This window comes from Pteropus vampyrus, unplaced genomic scaffold (assembly GCF_000151845.1).
Source record: "Pteropus vampyrus isolate Shadow unplaced genomic scaffold, Pvam_2.0 Scaffold394, whole genome shotgun sequence".
NCBI classification, from domain to species: Eukaryota; Metazoa; Chordata; class Mammalia; order Chiroptera; family Pteropodidae; genus Pteropus; species Pteropus vampyrus.
This window is the reverse complement of record NW_011889175.1, coordinates 2,348,540-2,374,268: the sequence shown is the minus strand read 5'-3', so window position 1 is coordinate 2,374,268 and position 25,729 is coordinate 2,348,540. Positions and strand designations below refer to the sequence as shown.

Here is a 25,729-nt window from a genome sequence, read left to right as displayed (position 1 = left end):
TAGTCCTAAAGAATAACTTTGTTTTATTATCATGATTTGTGAAAACAAACAGGGTAGAACAGTTCAAGGAAGGACACAGACAGCGCCGTTTTAGGTCCCAAATTTCTTCTTTTTGATGGGTGGTGGGAGTTGAGCAATGATGTCACCCAGGGGCCGTTCTACTGCCACTAGTGTTCTTTCATCCAAAAGATCCATGAAGAGTAGAGGCTGTAGAGAGATGAGAATGATTCTACCAGGAGTTAGGCTCCAGGGTAAGTCCTGGATACTAAAAGGTTAGCCTAATTCAAGGCTGGAGGGATATAAATCTCTAACAACTCTTCCTGCCCTAGGACTCAAAATGGTTGAAAAGGTTGGGAGCTTTTCACAGTTCATTCCTAAAAGATTCAGCAAGATTTTTCATGTTTCTCTGTATAGAAAATCTAATTTCTTAGGAATCAGTGTTAACTGAGGGCTTTGGAGCCAAAATTATTGACAAATGTTAAGTTACAAATGCATGAGGAAGCTAATCATACTTGAATAATTCACAGATCTCCCTCTTAAAAAAAATTCTTGCACATCCTTGAGAAAATGTCCCAGGATGCCCAAGAATCTCCAATCTGGGAAGCATGAATATGGAACTTCTGAGGTGGCACAAATAGCTGGAGCTCAATAAATATTTATTTATTTTATATACAGTGAAAAGCCTAGCCCAGAAAGGAAAATCATAATCAAGTCAATGACTTCCATTCACTGGAGACTTATCTTGTGGAATATTCTCCAACTAGAAGTTGAATTTAAAATCCAGCTTTAGGGGTGGTTTCATAGAGTAGTGGTTAGCACGTCTGCTTTACATGCAGAAGGTCCTGGGCTAGAGCCCCAGAGGAGCCACAGCCCATACCCCTGGTGCGCCAGGCCCCGGGTGTGCGCTGGGAGCCTGTGGGAGGAGACGCCCTGCCTTCAGAGATCCAGTTCTTAAGGGGAAGCGGCAACATCCATAGGTCAGGGGTGGAAGGGGCAGGGGGGAATTAAATAAATAAATAAAATAAAATAAAATCCAGCTTTAACAGAAAGACCCCACGTGAGCTCCAACATCATTTCTTACTCCCTATGTATTTCATTTTGGTTAAATATGATGTGCCTGCCTCTAACACACTGAGGCAAGAACAATGAAATACAGCCATACGGGAAAGGACAAACATCCTCAGAAAGGTCACTTGTCTCTCAAAACTAGGTCCTCTGCATGAAAAATAAGGGTGACATTTTGACATCTTATTACATTTTGATAATATCACAAAGAACCAACTGTCCAGAATACAATGCAAGATGTTTTACCTTATATATCTTGGAAATTTTAAAGGCATGTGCTGTGCGCCTCCTGATGACATCTGATTCATTCGTGGGAGGCAGTGGATTGTACAGTAAGGTTTTGTCATTTGGAAGAGGCTAAAAAGACAAAGATATACTGTTTAAATCGTTATTTTTATTGGGTTTCTAAAGAACAAAAGACTACAGTAATTTTTCAGGCAAATACCATCTTCTAACCATCATATTATACATTTACTACCTCCCTGACTCTCCTTACTTCAGGAAGAGAGCAGTACTCATTCCTCCAGCTATATGCAGAGGGCGGGAATACGCAGCAAAGAGAGCTTGGTACTCTGTCGGCAAGATCAAAGAGCCCAGCTGAGGCTTCTGGCCAGTCTTGTCAGTAATATTTGGTGTGACAGAAACAAACTGGCATTTACAGGAGTTCAGCCCATGAATGCTCTGCTTTCTAGATTCTCCCCCAACCAGATCATGGACTAAGTGACTGAAGTTCTCCTCAGGAGAAACTGTAACACAAACCACCCCTACTGATGTCACTGACACCTCAAGAGATGGCCTCTGGCCAAGCAAGTGATATTTCATCTCTGACTTCCTTGGGAAATAGCTCTACCCGGCAAGAGGAAGTGATGGACTTATCACTAATGCCTGGGAGAAAATATGGGCCAATCTGGGCTGAGTTACAAAGAGGCAAGCGAGTGGGAGGGGCCATTCATGTATCACTCCAATTGCAGAATGTACTTGTCAGCCAGCTCTGCTTCCCACGCCCAGAGAACACAGGGCCCAGGAGAAGAGTTCCAGTGACACATCAACATGCACACCGCCTTTAGAGCCATCTGATGCTTTCTCCATGTTCCTTCCACCCCCACCTTCACAGATATACCAAAACACCGTGTGTTGCTTGTAATCTAAGCCCAAAGTGCATTACAGGCACGGCCACAGCCCACAGTGCTCCTGCCCAGAAAACACACATAAATTTGGAGTGAACCTAAACAGCAACTGGGAGAAGATGGAATCTAGAACTGAAAACCGTCTCACATCCCACCTAAATCACAGCTATGAAGAATGGAATTTTCCTAGCTAGACTTTTTCTTTGGCCTTCAGACCTCAAAGGCTGCAGTGTTTCAGTACATTCAGCGGAGGGAGCGTAAGTGGTCAAAACCACAATCTGTATCTCCTTTGAAGAAACTACATTATTCAGTCACTCAGAGTGCAAAGGTGGTAGTGATTTAGCCAAATCAATGGTATTACCCCATGAGGGTTACTTTCTCAATACAGACCTAATCACTTTTCTCCTTAAGTTTATGTGTTTGTAGGCAAAGCAGAGAAATAGTCAGATCAGCAAAAACCAGGGCAACAATGGCCCATTCCTCCCCTGGGAGCCTAATGAACATGGAAACAAAAATGAGAAAATCTGCAAAATGAAAGCTCCTCTCATCCAAAGAAAAGAGTGGGCACTTTGATTCTGTTTCTCCATCCTCTAACTTATTATATTTGATACTTTTAGAACTTGAAGATTCCTAAGTAAAAAAGAGTCAATGATCGCATGGGTAATAGTGGCGAAGAACTCACCAATGACTTGTCGATGATACAGAACATATAGGCATCGTGGACAAGAATGTGCATTGGTCTCTTGGGATGAAAACTGATATGTGTGATGGGAGTATCCCTTTGGAGCCAAAGGTGATGAAACCCCTGCTTCTGGATGGTCCGGCTCCACTCTGTATACTGTTTGTCTGGGATGCTGAATTCAAATATCTGAGGAAGGACATGACACAGAGGAAATGCAGGCTGGTACCCAGAAAGACCAAAGGGTTCCCTCGTTCCTAACCAGAAAATATCTATACAAACCTTGATTGAATCACATTCAGTCTTATGCTTTCTTGGTTGTTTTTGTTTGTTTGTTTGTTTTTTTAAATTTAAGGTAAACTATACAACAATAAATAATTCAAACAGCATAGGAAGGTTTACAATGAAATGACATCCTGCAATCTTGGCATCTCTCTGCCCCAAAAGTAGCTTGCTGTTTCTTGTTTACATCTTTTCAGAGATGTTTTATGCATACAGACATGCTGTTCCGTATGTTGCTTTTAGATTTAACATTGTATCTTGGAGACTGACCCATATCAATATATGGGTCAATATGTATATATGTGTGTGTGTGTGTGTGTGTATATATATATGTATATATATATAGATTTAACATTGTATCTTGGAGACTGACCCATATCAATATATGGGTCAATATGTATATATGTGTGTGTGTGTGTGTGTGTGTATATATATGTATATATATATAGATCATTCATACTCCCCTTGAAGAATACATAATAATCCACTCACTTTTATTTATCTAGTCTGTTTGATGGACATTTAGGTTATTTCTAATCTTTGGCTACTACAAACAAGGCTGCAATGATTATCTCTGTATCAATGTCTTTTGCACAACTGAAAGCATATTATCTGTAGGAAGAACTTTCAAAATTGGAACTTTTGAATCAAAGATTATGTGTATTAGAAAAATTTAAAGATATTGCCAAAATGTCCTCTAAAGGAATCACAGTAATTTATGTAATGTATGAAGTGTTGTTTCCCTATACTCTCAAGCACTGTGCATTATCAACTCTATTGATCTTTGCTAATCTAACAGACACTAAAAAAATTTCTCACCAGTTCTAATGACTGAAGCACTTATGGGACCAACTGTCAGTAAAAGGCATCAGATAGACATTATCATTATATGTGACAAGGACAAGGATGTGGCTTCACTAATCTTTCAGTCTGTGAATTATGAAACTGAAATGAGAGATTTCATTTTTTTGGATAGAATGTGTATGTGTGCACATATGTGCATGTAAAACTGCTAATCAAAGTAGCAAGCATTGTCTGCCTAGCAGTCTACTTAAATGTGCTTCTGAGATCACATGTAGTCTTTCCAATAGCTCAGTGAGGAGGGTATTACCATGCCTAGTTTACAAATCAAGAAATGAAAGTACTGATAAGCAGCAGACCAAACACTAATTTTGGCTGGTATCAGATACCTGATTTCATTATGGCCTGATTTCCTCATCTGCAAAAAGTGAAGATTAATTAAATGATCTTTTAGTCACTGTCAATTCTCAAAATTTTATTCTACCCCTAAGAACAGCCTAACATCTGAGTCCATGTCACCTCTAGTCCAAAAACTATCAGTAAAACTAGTACTTCAAAATTCCTCCTTTTTCTTTTACCTCTTTACTCTAGAATCTCAGTGCTTCACATTTCACTGGCCCATGATCTGCCTAGGCCAAATATAGAAGCTTTGTTTTGCACAGGAGAAAACTACCATTGTATCATCTAGTCCCTTAAAACAAAAAGGGTCTTCCAAAATTGTCATTATCTCAGCTTCTAAGTTACCATACAGCAGGAAGGAATTAGAAAGCACTGGAATCTCTTACCTGCTGGTCAGAATGCGCAATGACGAGGTTGTTGGTACTGGGGGCGATGGCAAGAGCAGTCACAGGGAAATTGTAAGCAGGCACTGTGCAGTGAAGCTGGGAAGAAATAACAGAAACGAAAGGCAATTCTATGTGATACATCCCCTCAGGAAAGACTGGGTGGTCTAAATCAACTGTTTTTAAATAATGTTCTTTGGAACTCAAAGAGTTCTATGGAAGTTCCCATAAACATCAGATATTTTCCCCCAAAATAAACTTTAACTTCATTTAAAAAAATGTATGTTTAATTGCTTACAAAACTGAAAGCATCTGCAGAGAACTTCAGAGTAAAGCCTTCCTTGCTATCTCTACATCTGTGTGAATTGCTCATAAATATGTCATTAAACCGAAAATCTATAACTTAACCACTGGATTTAAAAGAAATCAATGCCTAGGCATGGACACTTGTGTACAATTGTAAGACATGTATGCTACTACACAGGAATACATTTTTAAATGCCAGGCAAGGCTCAAAGAGCAAACATTACATGCTCTTGCCACAATGTGTTAAAGATTAAATTATGCAGTTAACAGATAAACCCATTAAGTGCTAAATTTTGGGGTTCTATAAACTTTCAATGCCTATTTTAAGTCTTGGGTAGTGCTTATCTCACTTTTATGATGAAGACAAAGACTTGTAGGGGATCATTAATGATTCCACATATGAATGACAATATCATTACTGATTAATAAAAAATGTTTTTGTGCTATTCCTTTGTCAAATTTCTGGTTTTATTAAATTTAAAAAAATATCTTGAGATTACAAGGACAGTTATTAAAGGAAACTTACTATCTGCAACTATTCATCTGGGTGAGTCAGAATTTTCCTCTCCAAAATGTAGGAAAAATCTAGATGTGGATTCATCACTCATGAATCCTTAATTTCAAATTTCTGTGCACCAGTGGTTTCATTGTTCCCACTGACTGATTTTAAAGTGATAGATTATAGCTTCTGGGTTCTAAATGAGTAAAACAGGAAAAATTCTTGGTTTGAAAAAAAAGTCTAGTAATTTTCTGGGTCATGCCAGTTGGCCCTTGAGTCTTGTAACTGCAGGGCAAACTTCCTCCTGTTTGCTGCTATTAAACCCAAAGCTCACCTTTAGACGTTTTATGCTGTACACATGGACTCCAGCACTGGTACCTGACGCAGCTAGCCAATTCCCATCTGAACTGACGGCCAAGAGACACATGGACTCCACTGTTCCTGTGAAGACAGAACAACAGTTAAGTCTGAATTCAGTGTTGACAGCCACCCCTGCCCTGAAGATGATGGCAAAAGCCAATAAGACTGATAGGATAGTTTAAATTACTGATAGGATAATTTCTTGATAATTTTGCAAATAACTTCTGGATAAGTTAATCTGTCTACTATCTTCATTTAATTAGCCATCCTTCATGTAAAGAAGAGCCAGAGAGATAAACCTGAAAGTATTACCTGCTCAAGGCTGAGTCTACCATGGGGATGAAGAATCAGAGTAAGAGCTACCACTAAAATCTATACTTTGTTTCAAACTCCTTTCCTACCAAATGGTGTTTAATCAAAGTTAGGGACAAACAGCCAATTTAATACACTTGAAGTATATCTTTAATTTATTGGGTACCTGTTGCATATTTAGCACTGAGAGAGCATGGCAGCATATGAGCCATCTTTGACAGCAGGGGATTTTAAACCAATCTGGCAATACGAAGACTCATGTGGTACAAAAATCATACAGTGATGCTATCTGACAAATATGTGCTGCAAATAATACCACCAAACAATAAAAAAGCTTTAAAACAAGAAATAAACCAGAAGCTAAAGGATGGGTGAGGTAGGTAGAAAAGGATGGAGAATATGAGCTAAGTGACAAGGACTGAAATACATAAGTTTGCAGGTTATGAAGAAACCAGCTTGACTATAAGGGGAAAGTGAAATGTGAAAGAAGAAAACAATAAAATTATATACATATGCAGAGCCCAATTTTAAGGGGTGCTAAATTCAAGATAAAGAATTTTAAGTTTTGTAACAAAAACATATACAGGTACTCAATAAAAACTGGCAGTTTACTTTATCTGACTCTTAACTTGTGAGTTTCACTTCTTGTATGTTTCTCAAGCACCTTATGAACAGTGAGTTTAAATAAAGAGTAGATTTTCCACACTGATGGAGTCTAAATGATAGTGAAGCTGCTATAATCAGAGCAAGAGAGAAAGGAAAAGGCCCATGGGAAATGTCCAAAAAATTACCAGCTTAAGCTGGGTACTAAGTCCTCAATTATTAACTCAGCAAGTTACCCCATAGTCACCCATTCATGCAAGTTACCCCATAGTCACCCATTCAATATTCCAGTTGTCAAAGAACATGGAAAAATGGTCACAAACATTATATGATGGGTAATGAAATTCTATGTGTAAGTTCATCTTTATAAAAACAATCAACTAACAGGTCCATAAAATAACTATATACAAAAATGTATTAGAAATTTACAAAAATTTTAATAGAAGTCATTTCTGGGTGTCAGGATTACAGATGATTTTAACTTTCTTCTTGTCCTGCTAACAAGCAAAAACTCTAAGAAGGGTGATGAAACTTCTCTGGTCCCAAATAAGGAATCAAAAGCTCAGTGAGAAAAAGAGTAGCTGTGAGGAACATTTCAGATCTCATCAAGCATTTTCATTTGTTAGATATCTCCTCCTACTTTAAATTGCAAACATATGAATGTATATTTGCAGGGAGAAGAGCATTAATGAACCCCCAACTATTAATGAAGTTTAAAAGGAGCGGGGAAAGAAGATACATCAGAGACTGATGACCCTAACAGCTCTCTCCCGCAGCCAGTTACCAAATTCCTACCTGACCGAGGTTGGAAAGTATGCAGGTGCTTGAAATTTCCTTCCATCAGCTGAATGATATGTAGAGACCCTTGATTTGATGCCACAAAGAGCTTTGTTGAATCTTCAGAAAACAAAATCTGAAGGGCAGAGCGAAGGAACGCTGGCATTTTGGAAACCTTGGAGTGAACCAGTAGTAGAAACCAGTAAGAGAGAGAAGTGAAACCTAGAGGCCATCAAAAATCAGCACTGCCAGGCTTAAATTACATTAATGCTTCCTGTCTCTAAGGAAGCGAATTGACCAAGGGCCTAGAATACTGACATGCCTATGGTAACCTATACATCTCCCTCCTTCATCGCTTCAAAAGCCTGAACTTAACTGGCACTTTCTGACATTTCACTATTCCTCCAAAAACAAAATCAAATCAAAGTGGAAATAAGACATTTTTGTAACAGCTGTCTCCAGACAGCTTTAGCTGAACAAGGATTCCTATCTAGAACATTCCCACTTCACACAAAAACCACACTTATAAATTTTCTTCTTGTTCAAACATATATTGCTTTATCACTTACCCTTTGGAGGCTTACGTTGTCATGTTCATAATTCAACCGATAGAGAAAAAAACGAGAAGCTGTAGAATAGGCTATCCAACTTCCACACGGGGAGATACAGCTGCAAATAATGTTCTCAGGCCCCTGGCAATGTTAGGAATTAGGATGAATTCAAGTAAAACTTCACACAACAAGGTTCACAGCGACATGAACCCCCAACCTGTTGCCACTCTGGACATATCTACAAACACCTACACATAACCCTGACACTTCCTATCTGTGTGTCACTATGATTATTTCAGAAGCAGAGCATCTAAATGGTGTGGACAAAGGGAAAATTTAATGTAATATCTATATAATTCAAAAAACTCATGAAACAGCTAAATGTAAATAAGTACATATACACACATATTCTCACACAGAAAAAGATTTGGAAGGCTTTACAGTTAATCAATTAACAATAATTACTTCAGGAAAAGGTATTAGAATTAAAGAGGTGGACAAGGATATAAACTACCAATATTGTTTGAATTCTTTACAGTAAGAATGTATTCACAAATATTTATGTAATTAAATATTTTTTTGGAAAAGATACAAAGCAGTTTGTATAGTATATTCCCATTACTGTAGAAAGAAAGGATAGATACACATGCACATGAGTGAAATTTTTTTCTGGGAGGATATGCAAGAAACTATTGGCAGTGATTATCTCTGGAGGGACCGGGGATTTAGGGTAAGAAGGGAGCTCATTTTTCACTGCATATCCTTTTGTACCATTTGAGTTAAATACACACACACACACACACACACACACACACACACACACACACACACGTATGTATATATAGTGATTATCTCTGGAGGGACCGGGGATTTAGGGTAAGAAGGGAGCTCATTTTTCACTGCATATCCTTTTGTATCATTTGAGTTAAATACACACACACACACACACACACACACACGTATGTATATATAGTTATTCTCATAGTAATACCGAAGGAAAAAAAACCCAATTTCCTGTATTCATTCATCCAATAAATTTTGAATGCCCAACAGGAAACTCAGTTCTGTCAACACAGTACTTCATTCAAATTACTAGCTTTTATACAGTTTATGATGCCAACTAATTCTCAAAAACTGAGAATGAGAAGAATGCTCTGGATTTCAGAGTCTGAACGCAGTTACACTTCCTTACCTTTGTCTTGAGGTGCAGCAAATGATCTGCATCTTTAGAGAGTGGCAGAGTATCTCCATGCTTTCCTAAAATAAGAAATTTCCCTGAGGTGTTTCTTCTCAAAGAAAGGTTATTTGCTTATTTTTTTTTTCTTCTAAAAAGTCATTTCTGGGTAGAATGGAACCTCTACCAGTGGGAAATCAGAAAAACTCCTGACTTAGTACATCCAGTTTTCTGGGGACATACGCCATAAACATTTTCTTAGCTTCTATTTGGGTGCCTGGGACATGGCCTACAGTACATTGCTAATTTGCCGAAGCTCTACCCTACAGCCAGGCGTGTAGGTAGGTGGAAGTAGAGGTTGCGTGGCCTCAACTTGAATTTTATTTGTTTATTTTGGAACCTAAATCTAATATAAACCTAACCTAATACAAAGCAACAGAACCCAAACATTTCCTTAACAGGTCATATAAAAGGCTACTAGGTTGTCACCCCAGCGACAGAAGATCCATGTGACCTTCTTTTTCATGCAGGGCTATCATTATCCCGCATTAAATCTTGTCATTTTTCAATATCCTGTTTTGATCCCAGTCAAGCCATGGCAAACTATGATTCTACAACAATCACCTTCGCTACTTTCGGCACCCCCTCTACTACCTTACTGTACCATATGGAATCACAAACTTTTACCAGATAATCTAGTATCTTGCTAACTATTCTAATACTCTGAAGCAAACCCCTTTGCTCTATCTAGTTGGTGGGAAAACCATGAGTTCTAACAGACACAAAAATCTACCTCCCTAAGTAGAATATCAACTGCAATTCTAATTTCTGCCTTCTTTCTCTAGTTTTCTAAGTGGAAAAAACTTTCTCCCGTTTTACCTGTTGCAACTGTAGATCCCAGTCGCCAAAGATCCAAGTGATGAGAAAACTGGAAGAGAAGAAGCTGCCTCTTTTTTGAACAGGAAATGAGACGTCGCTATATCGAAGAATTGAAAGTGATAAATAAGCCAGGGTCATCTACTGCCTCAGTACTAGCTATAGCAGCGACATCTTAGCACATCTTTTACTGCTGAAATCCATTTGCTTGATAAACATTTCCTATGTACTACCACGGCTGACACAGAATTAAATAGGCAATTATAGTACATGTGTTAACAATTTTAACATGGCTAAACACAGTATGTCATGAAAAAAATATAAGGGATATTTCCTTTAGTCTCATGGGGGTAAAGACAGGAGCCCAGATGAAGTTCACTGGCAAAGTCTACTCAGACAAAGAACGTAGGGCAAGAGGTTCCAAGCAGAGCAATGGCATGTGAAACAGCACAAAGGTAAAAGACCATTACAGAGAATAAAAAGAGTCTTTCAGAACAGCTAGACTGGGGGTGCTGCAAGTGTGTGAGACAAGAGGTGAGGAGCAGGGCAAGATCAAGACATGTTTCATAAGCCATGCCAAGGAACTGGGTTTTTATGCTGAAGGCAGCAAGGACCAACCAAAGACTTTCAAGCATGGGGAGATACACAAAGTTGCTTTCTGAACAGTTCAATAAATAGGCTGGAAAGACACAAATGTAAATAAATAAAAGGTCATTAACAAGCTACTGTAAAGGAATCAAGACACCTATCCAAACTAGGATAATGGCAGTGTAGACAATGAGAAATGACTAGATTCAAGAGATAATGAAGATGTAGACTCAGGAAGGTTTACTGGTTGAATGGAATGTAGAAGCTGGCAGTGGGGAGGAGGTTTTTTTAGCTTGGGAAGATGTCCATTTATCTAAAAAGGAACACTGGGAGCCTGAACTTTCCTCCTCCCACTCAGAATAATAAAGAGAATAGCCTTAAAAACAAACTCTCCATAATCCACAGCTATCTGGAAAAGAGAATGATTTCCCCATGAACTGGACTAGGAGTGCTGCTATAAAATCTCTTGGCCCCCATAAATGTATTTGCAAGAGGCCTGCCTCAGAAACAGAGAATGAAGGCACGTGATTACAGAAGTGCTACAGATTTGCTCAGGAAGTGTGAGCTGTGCTGGGTCTTGTGGGACAGGGGAATGGGGAGATAAGGGAACGGTAGGGGTTAAGAGGTGATACTTACATGGGGAAAAGTGATTTTTCGGAGAGCAGCATCATAATTCTTTACCTCCACTTTCTCCATGAGAGGACGAATGACTAAGTGGGTGTCAGTGCCTGGGAAGGGTAGAGGGCAGACGGAAGGCATCAGAATTAGAAAAAGTCCTGCATGAAAAGAATCAGAGCTGGGCAGAGTAAAGAAGTAGCTTGGCTGAGAGCAGAACCTACCTCCAGATATTAGTGCTGTGGGGCTGTGGGCCACGGTTCGCACATCGTGGGTGTGATGCTGGAATGGCTTTGTCCTTACCCATTGCTTCTCACTGCTGTTGGAAGTCACAGAGACCAGCTGAAAATGGAATACTGTCCCCTCGGCTGTGCCCACCACGAAACTGTCTTCTTGCTGAGAAATTAAATCATCAGGGAAGATTTAATTTGAGCAAAACAGGGCCCACTTTGAAAAATATTTCCTGAGGTTGTCTGTCTGGGCAGCTTAGGGGAAAACATGTCCAAAACTGGAAGGTAAGTTACAGAGTTCTTTTTCCTCCAGAAGCTAACAATTCCATCATAGGAGCAAGCTCACTCATAGAATACAATGTGCCCCCTACTGACAAACTTAACAAAATGTACCTCAAACTGTTACAGCGCTTTCATACATACAAACTAAACCTCATTAGAAATCCAACAACAAAAAGATAAAACACGTAAGAATAAATTTAACAAGAAATGTGCTAGGCTTATACAAGGAAAAAACCAACGTCCTTCTAAAAGAAATAAAAAATGGCCTAAACAAAAAAATCCACACCATATTCTTGAATAGAAAATTTATTTATAAGTTCTACATAACCCAATAAAAACACTGATAATCCTATACCTGGAAGTAGAAAAGGTGTTTCTTAATCCATATAAAAAAATAAGCAAAAAAAACCTAAAAACAAAACACAAACAAACCAAATCAAGCAAGAACAGTAATGAAAATATATACTCAAAAGATGTGGAAGCAGGGACTCAGACAGGTACCTGTACACCAACGTTCACAGCAGGATTATTCACAAAAGCCAAAAAATGAAAACAACCCAAATGCCCATCAGCACATGAATGGATAAACGTAATGAGGTATGTACACACACACACACACACACACACACACACACACTGGAATATTCAGCCTTAAAGAGGAATGAAATTCTGGTATGCTATATATAACATGGATGAACTTTGAAAACATTATGCTAAGTAAAATAACCGAGACACAAAAGAAAAAATATTACATGATTCCATTTATATGTGGTACCCAAACAGGCAAATTCATAGGAACAGAAAGTAGAATGGAGGTAACCATGGGCTGGGAGAGGGAGGGATAGGGAGTTGTTGTTTAGTGGGTGCAGAGTTTGTTTGGGGTGATGAAAAAGTTCTGCAAATGGAGAGGTGATAGATGCGTGACATTGTGAATATACTTAATGTCACTGAATTGCACACTTGAAAATGGTTAAGATGGCAAATTTTATGTTATGTATATTCTACCACAATAAAAAAAATTTTTTTAATGTAAATATTGAGAATATGGGGGAAGGGAGGGTAATCTCAAAACTGGTAGTCAAAAGACTAAAGTTTGAAAATCCCTGAAATATGCTGTCTTCTTTTTAGAGATGAAGAGAGGGTGGGCTGAGGAGGGGACGTGGTCTGATAAGTAGCATGCAAAGACTCAGATTCCCTGGCACCCAGTTTGAGGCTTTCTCTTACCAGGATGTTGAGCACTGTGATTTGTTAGTTTTAAAAGGTCTTAGTGTATCTATAATTATTTCTTTTAATCCCTCTATATTCTTAAGACCATTTTCATTTTAACTCCAGTTTGCAAAAATACACGTAACTTTGAGCAAGAAAAAAATAAAGATAGGATGTTTGATAGGGGAGTGAAAAAACTAGGAACAGTAGTTAACCAATCAAATAGTATAAAGACTTGGTCAGCTAGCCAAGAGAAATGAGATGTCTGAATATGTTTGAACACAGAGCTGCCATCAAATACAAAATTACTGTGCTAGAAATTTTACATATGTCATATCTCCAATCCTTTAGTAACTTGCAAAATTAAGCATCATTTACTCTATTGGGAGAAACTGTGGAACACTTTAAAATGGGCATGAAAAGTACTGGTGTCCTGGTCTAGTGAGCTTTTTGATGGTCTATTTCACAACTCTGTAAATTGTAGAAAACAGAGTGATACAAAAGATTCTTTTGCATAGAAAAGCAAAATATTTTGCCTGATGGAATGCAACTGATTATTGCCCTGTAGACACTGAGTCTTGCAACAATCTAAAAACTCATTTCAGCATACCTAATGGCCTTATATAGTTCTGAATTCTCCTTTGAAGTGCTTGCAACATCTCACCAGTTTTCTTAGTTAAGAGTTACAGAAAATCTGACATATTTCCATTTCATGTTTATATGAGTTATGATCTCACCTTTATTTTCTTCTAATCATTTAAGAGCCATTTACACAGAGAAGGAAACTGGTACTTCAAAAGGTTTAAAGACATGGTAAAGACACATGACCATCTGCCTCCAAAGCCTTTGCTTGGGGCACACCCACCCCCTCGACCTTGTGCCACACCCACCCCCTCAACCTTGTGCCAGCCCTCTTTGAGGTCACCTGCAAGCATATGTTGGTGGAGAAAAAAAGTGGCCCAGACCAGCCTCCCCTTCACTTCCTCTAAGTGAAAACCAGTAGCCCAAGGCTGAGCCCAAGGCTGAGCAGCTTAACTCACACACTCTCCCCCAACTTCCAACTAAATAGTTTAGTTTAGTTTTTTGTTGTTTTTTTTTTTTAAAAAAGGCAGTTTGCTTAAAGTCCCACCTGCAGAGAGAGATTAAGAAGTCAGGTCTCCCTCACTCCACATCCTCTTTCCCTGAGTAGAATCATAAAAGAACTGAAAAGGAAAAGAAAGAAGGGCTCTCTCAGGGCCCAGAATGAAGCAAGGGAAAAGCAGACTTGGGTGTGTGTGTGTGTGGGTGTGGGTGTGGGTGTGGGTGTGTCTCCTAATTTAATCAGAGTGACTGCTTCACACAGAAAATGTAAGGATTGCTCTGTAAATGAAAGCACATGTTCCCTACAATACCCTGCAGGAATCAGTACTCTCCTACTTCATGAGGGTGAAAGACATCTAAGAAGATCAAAGGGCTGAGTGTTTGCCACTATTCACATTTTAGTCAATAAAAATTCAATAAAACGAAATCTAAAATAATCAGCTGTTCTGGTAAGAGGGTGTAGTGGAGAAAAGCTTTGAAATTAGGATCAGTTTCAAAAGAGATGTGAAAATGATAATATCAATACCACACTCGCTCTGTGCCAGAAGCTGTACTTAGCACTTTACAGGCACTACCCAGCTGTACTTAGCACTTTACAGGCACTACCCATTTAATCCTTCTTCGAACTATCACTAGCATCTTTGTTTTCAGAGAAGAAACTGAGGCTTAGAAAGAAGTAACTTGCCTCAGGAAGGTATGCAGCTGTTAAGCAGTACAGCTGGGATTTAAACCGAAGTCTACCCAATGGCAGAGTCTATGACAAACATTTTTAAGGGCTGGAATTTGTACAATTTTGAAAAAGTACCACAATTTATTGTTTTTCAGGCACACATTTTCCCACATTTTAATAATAGCTCTGAAATCAGGATATTTTGAATCTGTCAAACTGAGCATGCATGACATCTTCAGATAAAGAGAACAATAAAACTTCAGAAAGGTTGTCAAAAGCATAAAAGAAAAGCTTGGAACCATAGTGCAGCATCATCACTAACACTGTGGACGGCTGGGAAGCATGTCTGGCAAACATGGATCCTGATGACCGAGTCAAAAAGTGATTCAGAGTTCAACTCTGAATGTGAAGAGGTTTTAGGAATACCTTAATCACTTTCATTTATACTTTCCTTTTTATATATGCACAGAATGAAATGCCAAAAATTTATGTTGAAGTCTTAAAGTAAAATATAAATTCTATATTTAAAAATGCACGTTGTCAGTTTATATTATATGCTTATAATATAAAATACAAATTTTATTTTTAAAAAAAGCACTGCGGTATAGTTTAATTGGCAGTTTCCTCTTTCCCATGATAACAAAATTATGGCATGTCTTACAATCACTTCTACCTAAGATTCAATGCAATATAGTAATATAGGCACATGGTAGAAAAAAGATCAAACAGTATAAAATGGTATACAGTATAAATTAAGCCTGTCTCCTACCTGCCCCCCACAACTTTCCTCTCCAGAAATTACCATCATTTGCATTTTTTAAATCTTTTGAGATAGTCTATATATAGGCAAAACTGTGTGTACATAAAAATCTAACATATAAATATATAATGTAGGCTATTTAACATATAAATCTGCCCCTTCTCTTAATACAGTTACGTACTGTATTATGCAATATATCCTGTAAATTTTTCCTGTAAATATACATTTTCCTTGGTCTTTGAAACAAGTGCATATTTAAGTAAGTATACTTTAAATGATACTAAATTTAATAATTAAGTTTAATAATTACAACCATTTTGGATCAAGACTCTATTTTAAAAGAATTTCTCCCACTCATTTCAACTTATACTTCTATTATCGTTCATATGTGACATCTAAATGTTTTACATGGCTTTAACAGACATCAAATTGTTCTCATAGAATAGGAATATTTTACAGGCAAGAAAAGCAAGTGTAAGTGATTTCTATACTAGAAACTAGATCTTCACATTTAAGATAGCAAATAATTCTCAAACTAAGAAGGTAAAGAATAAAGGATCTAGTCAACGAACCTCAAAGTCAATTGCATATCTCACTGTTAAAATATCCAAATATTTTTGATTAAGAATTCTGGTTACCAAAAGGGAAGAGGCACACTTGTTCAACACAAATTTCCTTAAGTCTCACTCAAATATGAGAAAATTAACATTTTCACAATCACTATAAAATTATCTTCTAATTTCCCAAGATAGAAAGCAGAATAGTTGTACAAGGAGAGGAAACAGTGCCTCCCAAGATTCTTCTAGAATATTTATGCCCTATCTATAATCAGCCTGGATTAACTAGGGGTGACAGTATCTGAAGAAAATCTTTCTGCTAACTAATCTTTTAGAGAATATTCTCTAATTAATTGTTAGAAAATAAGAGAGTTTAGGGAAATTATGTGTCTTTTCACATGCATAGTCCAGTATATCATTCAGAATTAGGGAACTGTTTGTGGTGCCATCAATGCCATAGCCTTCTCTACCCATCCCTCAGATTGTACAGGAACTGCTCCAAACAGGGACTATACTCACATCGGATACAGCAATAGACTGCACGTCAGCGTTTGCGATGAGATGGTTCTTCGTAAGTGTCCCGGTAGCTGAGTCCCAGAACTGCACCTTCCCAGCAGAGTCCACACTTATTACAGTGCCATCGGACAAGAAGGCTACACCCCATATGATACATTTCCGCTTAGATACACCCATATACTGCCTATCCACAAGCATCTTATGAGTAGCGCTCCCTGAAAAATAAGAAAAATGCACATTTAAATGGTACTTGTTTCTCCTTTAGTCTTCAAAAACTGCCTGTGGTAGGCATATGTTAAGTTAGCTGCCTGAGCACCAAACACAGGCAGCCAGTAAATAGCAGTTATGGTGAACTCAGTCTCAGAACACCAAAATGTCTGCCTAAAGATAAGAGAGGAAGCGGGAAGGGAAGGTGACAATTTTGGGGCGGGGGGAGGAATGAAATGGAAAAGAGACATTTGTGACTTCACTTAAAACTGGCCAACTGTACACAACCATTACATTCTGCTCTTATCCAAAACTCCATGGGAGAGACAACATTGACAAAATTTTAGGAACTAGAAAGCAAACATAGAGTGGTAACTCATTTAGCAGAGCCCTGAAACTATATTTCAAGTCAACAAGGGGAAAAGCCAAGAAGCCACCTGATTTACAACTTGGAATCCTCAGAAAACTGAGGAACTGGTAACCCCTATACTTTAGAAACAGGTGAAAGCAGGATGAAAAGGAAGGACTGGCTGAAAGTAAGTTTAAGGAACTTTTAGATTCCTCAGATGCCCAGCCCCTAAGAAGCCGGGCAACTCCCAAAACCCCACCTCAACAGAAAACTGGAGACCTTAAAGAGGGACATCAGGCACAACTGAGGGTGGGACTACTACATGGAAAACAGAGTACATGAAATTTTACTAACAGAATGCTGAGAACACCAGTTTTCTTCTTCTTAGAATGCTGATGTCCAGGCTTATTACCATCAGACAGGAGACTAAAAAACCATTTCTGAGAATTATAACCAGCATACACACAAAAAAAGGTCTAAAGAGCCTGACTACAGAGGTTCCCCGAACAGTCCAGCCAGATCATTCTTCAGTGAAGCCTGTGTGCAATAGGCTCCACTCATGTGGTAATGAGAGCATTCACCAGACATGTAAGGAAAGCCTTAATATGAAAGGCAGGGGCCAGACTAAGAGAAAAAATAACAAGGAAGAAGCAGAGCCAGGGTAAAGAACACTTGACAAATATTATTATGAACAGCCTTAGAAAAATAAGAAAAGTTAGTATATAATGAAAAAGAGAATGCTGTGAAAAAGGACATTAAGGAAACAAAAAAGAACTCTGGAAATGAAACAAATGGAAAACTCAATAATAGGAGTAAAAGGTAAACATGACAAATTTCCAAGGAAATAAAGTAAAAAGTCAAAGAGACAAAAAATAAGAGGGGAAAAAAAGATAAAAAAATTAGAAAAGCTAACATCCAAATAATAAAATTTGAGAAAGAGAAAATGGAAGTTTATCTATAAAAGGATTCCTAGAATTTTTCCAGAATTGAACAACACGGATTTTTGGATTGAAAGAACCTACCAACAGTGTAATAAAAATGATGTTAACAGATCTATACACCGAGAGACATAATTATTAAATTTCAGAACAGTAAGGATCCTAAAAGTTCACGAGGGGTGAGGTGGAGGGTGGGGAAGAAACCATACAGAAGATCTACTCTCAGAATGGCATCAGACTTCATAATATTAGAGACTAGAAGACAGTGGAGCCATGGCTTCAAAATCCTAAGGGAAAATAATTTTCAACCTAGAATCCTTTCTCATGAACCCTTTCTCAGGATTCACCAAACAAAGGAACAAACCAGGAAAGTGAATGACATGGAAATGGGATTCTACTGAAAAGAAAAGGGGTTCCTTAGAATGATTGAAAAATCAGAGCTCAAAGTCTCACGGTTGTGTAGCAGGCCCAGAAAATGGCTACACTGGAGCAGGTTAGAAGGCTCTGGCGCAGAAGCCTTTAAGAAGATGAAAGTGGTAGAAATAAAATCAGATGTATCTGAACCTAATTTATACAACTGGAAGAATTTAGGGATGAATTAATGAGACAAATATGTGTGGGTGTATATACATATGTACATATATATATAAATGCACATGTATATGTACGTGTATACACATAGAGAAAGACAGTAGAGGAAGAGAGAGAGAGGTAGTGGGGGGAACAATATTAACAAAAAGCATACAGGAAAGAAAAGGTAACTTACAATGTGAGTAGTATTTATACTTCATTATTATGAAAACACTGACTACTAATTTGAACGAAGTTACAACGTAACCAGGAAGATCAGGAAAAAGCGTGGATGCATGTGGCAGATAGTAGAGAAAGCAGGCTAAATAGTGGAAGTCAGTAAATAATAGTCTAAAACTGAAAAATAAAAATGTAGCATTACATATACATAAACATGTATATATAGCAGAAATAAATACCAAAAGAATCAAGCTAAGAGTTGCAGGTGGTTTACCTCTGAGGAGTAGAAAATGGGATATGAGGGGCTCCTGCTTTTTTGTAACAAGCCTTAACGAATTCTTTGACAGTATGTATAACTACTAAAAAAAACCCAAAAAAACAAAAAAACAAAAAAAACTTACTAAAGCACTGAGGAAAAAGGAAAAGGAGATCTGCTTGACCCATTTTACCTTATCTTAGGTGGGAGTACAGACACAACCATCTAACAAGTTGAAGTCAATCTTATTACTGAAGGATTCCATTAGCCAATTCTCCAGGCTAAAAACAGAGAAAGCATGTGTTTCTCTACCTTTCTGATCTTATGCTACCAAGATCTATGTTCCTGAAAGACAAATGTCCACTGGCATATACAAATAGGTATTCTACTGATCATTAATGTCTTACTGGTCAAGAGAAACTTTTACTGTAAATTCGCATGATAAAAAATAATTGCGCCCATGGAAGAACCAAGATTCCTCTAAATGCAGCAGCGATAATCCAAGAAAAGACTGAAATTCATGGTAAACGTCTCAGAAGATTAAGGAGAGGTTAGGTCCTAAAGGTCATTAAAAGCACGATGAAGGCTCGAGCTTTTGGAAACCTAGGATTTGAGAAAAACAGTCACCTGATTTGACATCGAAGACACTAATGTAGTCTATGGAGCCAGCTGCAATGTGGGTACCAGAGGGATGCCAACTGAGACTCAGGATGCGACCTTGGGAGTTGAACAACAAAAATGTGACATACACATAAATATACAGCAAAGGGTAACTGAGTTCTCCTTCCACAATTATCTATGGGGCCAATGTTCTAGTCTTAACTCTCACTACTGCACTCTTATGAAGAACTGTTTTTATAACAGATGAGAAACCTTTGCCCTGAAATCAATAATGAAGTATCTGATACTAATTTAATAACGTTTAAATGGTTCATGGGAGTGTAAATAAACATAAGCTTCTGACGATGGCCTGGTAGTAACCTAACAAAAAATAAATGTGCATATTTGGCCCACTAATTGAACTGGGAATTAATCAAAGAGAAATACTGGCATGAGTGCCCCAAAACATAAGAATGTTCACTGTAGCACTGGTTGTAGTAGTAAAAAAATTAACATCCATCATTAGGAATTTGGTTAAATTAACCATAAAATGCAATGCCATGCAGACTGGTATGACTGATAAAGATGTCTGCAATATATCAAGTGAAAAAACAAGCACATGTGCAAGAACTCCTGTGTATTTGTCTAGAAGATTAATTCCAAAATTTCTACACAGTGGAATGAGATACTTATTTTCTCTTTCATACTTGTCTAAATTGTGAAACTCTTAACAAGCATTGTATATCGCCTTTGTATTAAAAACAACCAAAACAGGAATCTGAGTAGCAGAGAATAAATATTACTAATGAACAGAGAGAATACATAAGACAATTACTATTTTCTAGACGAAGAGTCAGCAAACTATGGCCTGAAGGTCAAATCAGGGCCACCATCTGCTTTTGCCCGTTTAAGTAGTACCTATGGCTATTTTTGTGCTACAACAGAGTTGGCAGAGACTCTTTGGCCTGTAAAGCCAAAATATCTACTACCTGTTGTCTTTAAAGAAACAGTTTGCCAACTTCTGCTCTATAGGTGTCAACTGGGTCCAGGTGGAGCCCAAGTATGGGCAATTGTTTATAGAACTCCCCCATTCAATTTGAATGCACTAGCAGGATTAAAAACCAATTCCTAAAGACAAAATTCTAGTTTTGAGGCGTTATGCACACTTGTTAAAACATCACAAAAATAAGTGAGAACTAACAAACTGATTTACACAAAAACACTAACTTTCCTACTCTGTATTTAAAAAATAACCTGGACCCATGGGAAAATATCCCAGCCCCAGTGGCACAGAAATATGACTTCTTGTTAAGGTTATTCACTGCCCCATCAAAAATGACCCTTACTTTTCTGCCGATCAAAATTTCTTTCAAACTGGATTTTGTCTGGGATGATTTGAAATAGTTTCACAGATCCATCTTCACAGCCAACCTATCAGGGGAAAGAAGGCAGAAAATGGAGAAAATAAGCATTTTACATTTTTTAAACTAAATATATACATTTCTCCCCTAAAATGATCACTTTCTCTGAAAAAATAGTTGGTGAGGGAAAAAAAGTACTGGTACCAAGAAACCGAAAGTGTATTCTTGGCAGCCTTCAGGTCCTAACCAGAAAGCAAGCTAATTAGTAGCCCAATTCCTGTACAAGACATAGAGTAGAAATAGGACTTCACAGCAAATCTCTGCTAGAGACCCATGGCCTAAATAAAAGACCTATTAACTAATAGAATCTAAATGGTAACTTGTCAAGATATTGCACAAATTAGCTCAAACCAAAAAGCATCATAGAATTATCACAGAAAATTAAATCTCCGAGAATGCCCATTCTAATGTTAATGGGGGGAGGGGAAAGTAGTCTCAGTCTGAGCTAAAATAATTTTGGGGAAACACTGTGGTGAAACATAGTTCTACAAGTTAACTGGTGGAAGGCCCTCTCAGAACTTTTAATATACATTAGTGCATTGTGAATCTACAAAATAATTTAATGTACCGTACTGTGAAATGAAATTTATCATAAAACACAAAGCACAACAAAAAAAAGTCTCTACATCTCCTAATTCCAAAGAACACTGAGAAATGTTCAGTGTAATGCTCTCGATATATATATGAGGTCCAAAGTAGCAGTAGAAAGGATACGAAAAGAGATTTTTAATCCCTAAAAATCAACTCCAATCTTGTATTAGGAGTGCTGAAATCCAACTCACATTGGAGATGCTATATGCCATAATATAACTTTAATCTACCTTCCTATGAACACAGGGAAGAAAATTTAAGTGGGCACAAGAGAAATCTTAGTTTAAATTGCTAATAATTGCTTACTGACCAAAAGTTGAGAGCCACTGGGGCTGGCAGCCATGCTCCAAATAGGTCCACCAAAGGCATCCATAGCATACTTGATGTTTAATGCTTGCAAATCATACTCGATAATCTCTCCATTGAGTCCAGCACTAAAGAGTCGCTGTCCTTTTGCCCAACACAGAGCTTCAGTAGCTCGAGACTCATGACCTGGGAAAAACTACAGAAACACCATAACTTCTCACCTCATCATGAATTCTCCAGCTACCAGCATTGAGTGGTCACAGGCAACATGGTGAAAATTAAAATACTTCCTTAGAAATAATTAGTTTGGGGTTTTGTGCTATCAGATCATGTCTACTGACATTTTCATTTTTTTCAGGTTCACATTTTAGTTACTAATACAGTTGGTTTTGTTTCTTTTACTAGGACTTGTTCTGAAAAACTTTTCAGTAGAATAAAGTTTGTATCCAATTATATTTGATGTAGCTAATTTTTAAAAAATTGATACAACTCGATTGGGTGATGGTTTCAGGTTTATACATATGTCAAAAGTTATCGATGTGTATACTTTAAATACATGCTGCTTACTGTGTCAATTTTACCTGTAAAAAGCTGTTTAAAAAAATAAAAGTTATGTAAACTAAAGCAGTTCACTCCAGCTTTTCACTCAAGTTTCAGATTTCTAAGTGCTTTCTTAGCATTCAAATTTCTTACCTATCAAAGCATTTTATCCTTTTATCTGCTTGAAAAGAAAGGGACTGAGTAAGTATAATTTTTCCTATTTGAACTTGAAAAGGCCAAAGAATTTGTAGGTTAAGTGGGTTGCCCAAAGTGCCAAAGTCAATGACATGAAGAGACTGTAGGCCTTCCTACTCCTAGTCCCTACTCTTTTCACTCTAATATATAATTTTCTCTTGTTCTGAGAGTGATTAACAGAGCTAAGCAATCTTAACTCTGGAACTATGGAAAGGGACTATGGAAAAAGAAGACTAGATTAAATTAATTACTGAAAAAAAAAAAAAACATGAGAGAAGAAAATGAGACATTAGATAAGGAATGGTTGACTTATTCATTCAACAAATATTAACTCTGCAGTGGCTTTGTACTAAATGCCGGGAATATACTCATGAACTTCAAAGACACAGTTCCTATTTTCATAAAATTTGAAGTTCAGCAGGGAAGAAAGACATTAAATATACAAACTTATATAATTAGTCGTCATAAATGACAAGAAAAACACAGGATGCAACAAGTCATGAACCACAGCATGTTTTTCACACTACAGAATGTGACCCAGTTGTGGGGACCAGTAATTTTTAAACTTCTATTAGTTCTTCAGGGGCCAGCTCAGTAAGTAATCCCTTTCCAAGATACCTAAACCCACCTCATCAGAGTAAGACATCTCTCCACTAAGATTCTATGCCTGCTTAGCTTTATATTGAATTTGTAAGTATTTGAAAACTGTATATTCAACTTTTCCCCACTGGATTCTGAGCTCCTTGAAAGTAGGGCCTCGGACATTCGTCTTAATGCCTAATACTTGCTAGTCATTCATTTAGAAGCATTTACAGAGTGCCTACGTAATAAGGACTAGGCTGCTGGGCACTGAATTCATTTACTTATCCATCTATCCATTTACATCACGGTGCCCAGGGCATGTAAGGCACTCAATAAATGAACTGAATTGGATATTGCACCTGAAATCAGTAATCCATGCCTCTGAAGAAAATGCTGCTGTACAGCCCTCTGCAAACATCCAAATGGTATTTTAATTAATTAAAAATCTCCTTTACTCCCAAATAGAGGCATATAAGTCTACATTCTCTCAGAGAAATGAATTTAGGAATCTATCTTCCTGCTATCACATCACCAAAAAGTTTCTGCTATTAAAATATTTCATCAATTTTTCTGAATTGACAATGAAATTGGTACTGACACTCCCAGCGGGAAATACCACCTTACCAAAGCTGCAATGTGTGGAGACTGACATAAAGCAATGCTCTTGACAAGTACCCTTCTCAAAGGAACCAGCAAACCTCAGTTTCTAAATGACAGTGACCCGCCACAATTCCTAAGTAGACTCTTTCTAGCCAACATTACATAGATCAAAACTCTGAGCTTCTCTCATCGGTCAGATAAGAAATTGGATGCTACAGAAGTTAAGTAGTTCAAAACAACTCTGGTGAGGGTAAGGAGAGTCTTTCTTTTGATCCCTTTGACTATACAAGACACTCGTTTTTGTAGAACTGAACTTAAGAAAATGAACATAAGAAACACCAAATTGGGCTCCCAAATGACTTACTTTCTCCTGAAAGTAGTTTGCTGACAAGTTATAAATTTCCACAGTGCCATCTGTTCTTGAAACAGCCAATCTGTTTGATTGGTTATTGTAAGCCACACAGCGGATCCCTGATGGAACATAATTAAAGAAACGAACTCGATGGACTTTAAATTCACCCATTCCTAGGGAAAGAAAAAAGAGTCACTGTTAAATGTTAACTGCAGTATGTCATGTGTATTGTTCCTTATTATCACCGTTCTGGATGGAAGACTCCAACTATCTCTCACTGAGTTCCACTTCTAAGCATCTGACTAATGGTATTTTCATGTTCCACACAAGAATTTAACAATCTCCAGAAGCTCAAGATTCTTCTGCAAAAAATTTAAAAGATCAACACGTAGAGCATTACCTAGACTTTTAACAATCCTGACAAACTGCCTGAAGGAAGTAGCCTGGGAAAGAGGGGTGAGAATCTAAAACTTGATCTTAAAGCAAAAGTTACTGAACATAACCTCATTCTCTAACGGGAGTGCATATTTGAATGAAGACACATGGAGTTGACCAGCTGTATTCCAGGCAGAACTAAGGTTCTCCTTTCTATTTTGTGTGACATTTCTTAGAGAGTAAAGAAAAGGGTAAACATCGCGACCACTTTTAAGAGGCAAGAAACGCTGACAGCCTAAATCAGTCTCTCAAAGTCAGGTCTGCAGAACTTCTGCATCGAAATTACCTCGAAAAATGGTTTTTAAAAATGCAGGATTCCAGGTCCTACTCCACAGCTCCAGGATTCCAATCTCTTGGAGGTGAGGGAGAGACAGTAGGAATTTGCACTTTAGCGAGCACTTCTCCCTAACTCTACTGCTAAGTTTGCATAATCACAGACAAACTATGATAGTGTTGGTGGGGCCGATGGGGCCAGTAGAATCGAGAGCTCCTCAAGGAGGAACAGGACTTGTAGTGATATGTCAACTACCCCGCCCACCCCACGCTTGCAGCCAACATACGCACTCGGCAAGGGTCGGGGCCGGGTCTCATTCACCCCTCACTCGTCTCCCTGCAAGGTTAGGAACCCGCGAGCAGAACAGGTGCGTTCGGCCCGGCCCTGCTAAGAGGGCGTCTGAAGCGCGCGCAAGGTCTTTGCCGCCCCCTCCCTGTCGGAGTACCTATGGAGTAGCCCCCACCCGGCCTCGGCAAAACGGAACCGACGAGCTCCACCGGGCCTCGACACCCTCGAACCCGCTCTTTCACAACCGCTTCCCACACCCCTTCCCCAACTCACCCGAGGATGGGCGTTCGCCTCCCTCCGCCCCGGCCCCACGTGCGCGCGCGTTCGCGTGCTCTGCCCCGGAAGTG

General features: G+C 38.2%; 1 protein-coding gene across 2 annotated transcripts; it reads right to left on the bottom strand.

Annotated features, from left to right (window-relative positions):
• Nucleotides 1-25,723, bottom strand: UTP4 (UTP4, small subunit processome component). Of its 2 annotated transcripts, none has more exons than XM_011380564.2 (17): nucleotides 25,656-25,723; nucleotides 24,398-24,558; nucleotides 22,121-22,312; nucleotides 21,145-21,229; nucleotides 19,826-19,915; nucleotides 16,702-16,913; nucleotides 11,622-11,793; nucleotides 11,419-11,510; nucleotides 10,198-10,294; nucleotides 9,337-9,401; nucleotides 8,163-8,285; nucleotides 7,612-7,768; nucleotides 5,876-5,982; nucleotides 4,740-4,835; nucleotides 2,875-3,060; nucleotides 1,312-1,422; nucleotides 1-207 (listed from the first exon to the last, which is right to left on the bottom strand). In XM_011380564.2, exons 2-17 carry the CDS (start codon nucleotides 24,554-24,556, stop codon nucleotides 91-93), a joined length of 2,061 nt encoding a protein of 686 aa, XP_011378866.1. In that variant the 5' UTR covers nucleotides 24,557-24,558; nucleotides 25,656-25,723; the 3' UTR covers nucleotides 1-90. The 2 variants fall into 2 exon arrangements, with proteins under 2 accessions (XP_011378866.1, XP_011378867.1); XM_011380565.2 differs by lacking the exon at nucleotides 25,656-25,723 and adding an exon at nucleotides 25,385-25,406.
• Between the last annotated feature and the right edge of the window lie 6 nt (nucleotides 25,724-25,729).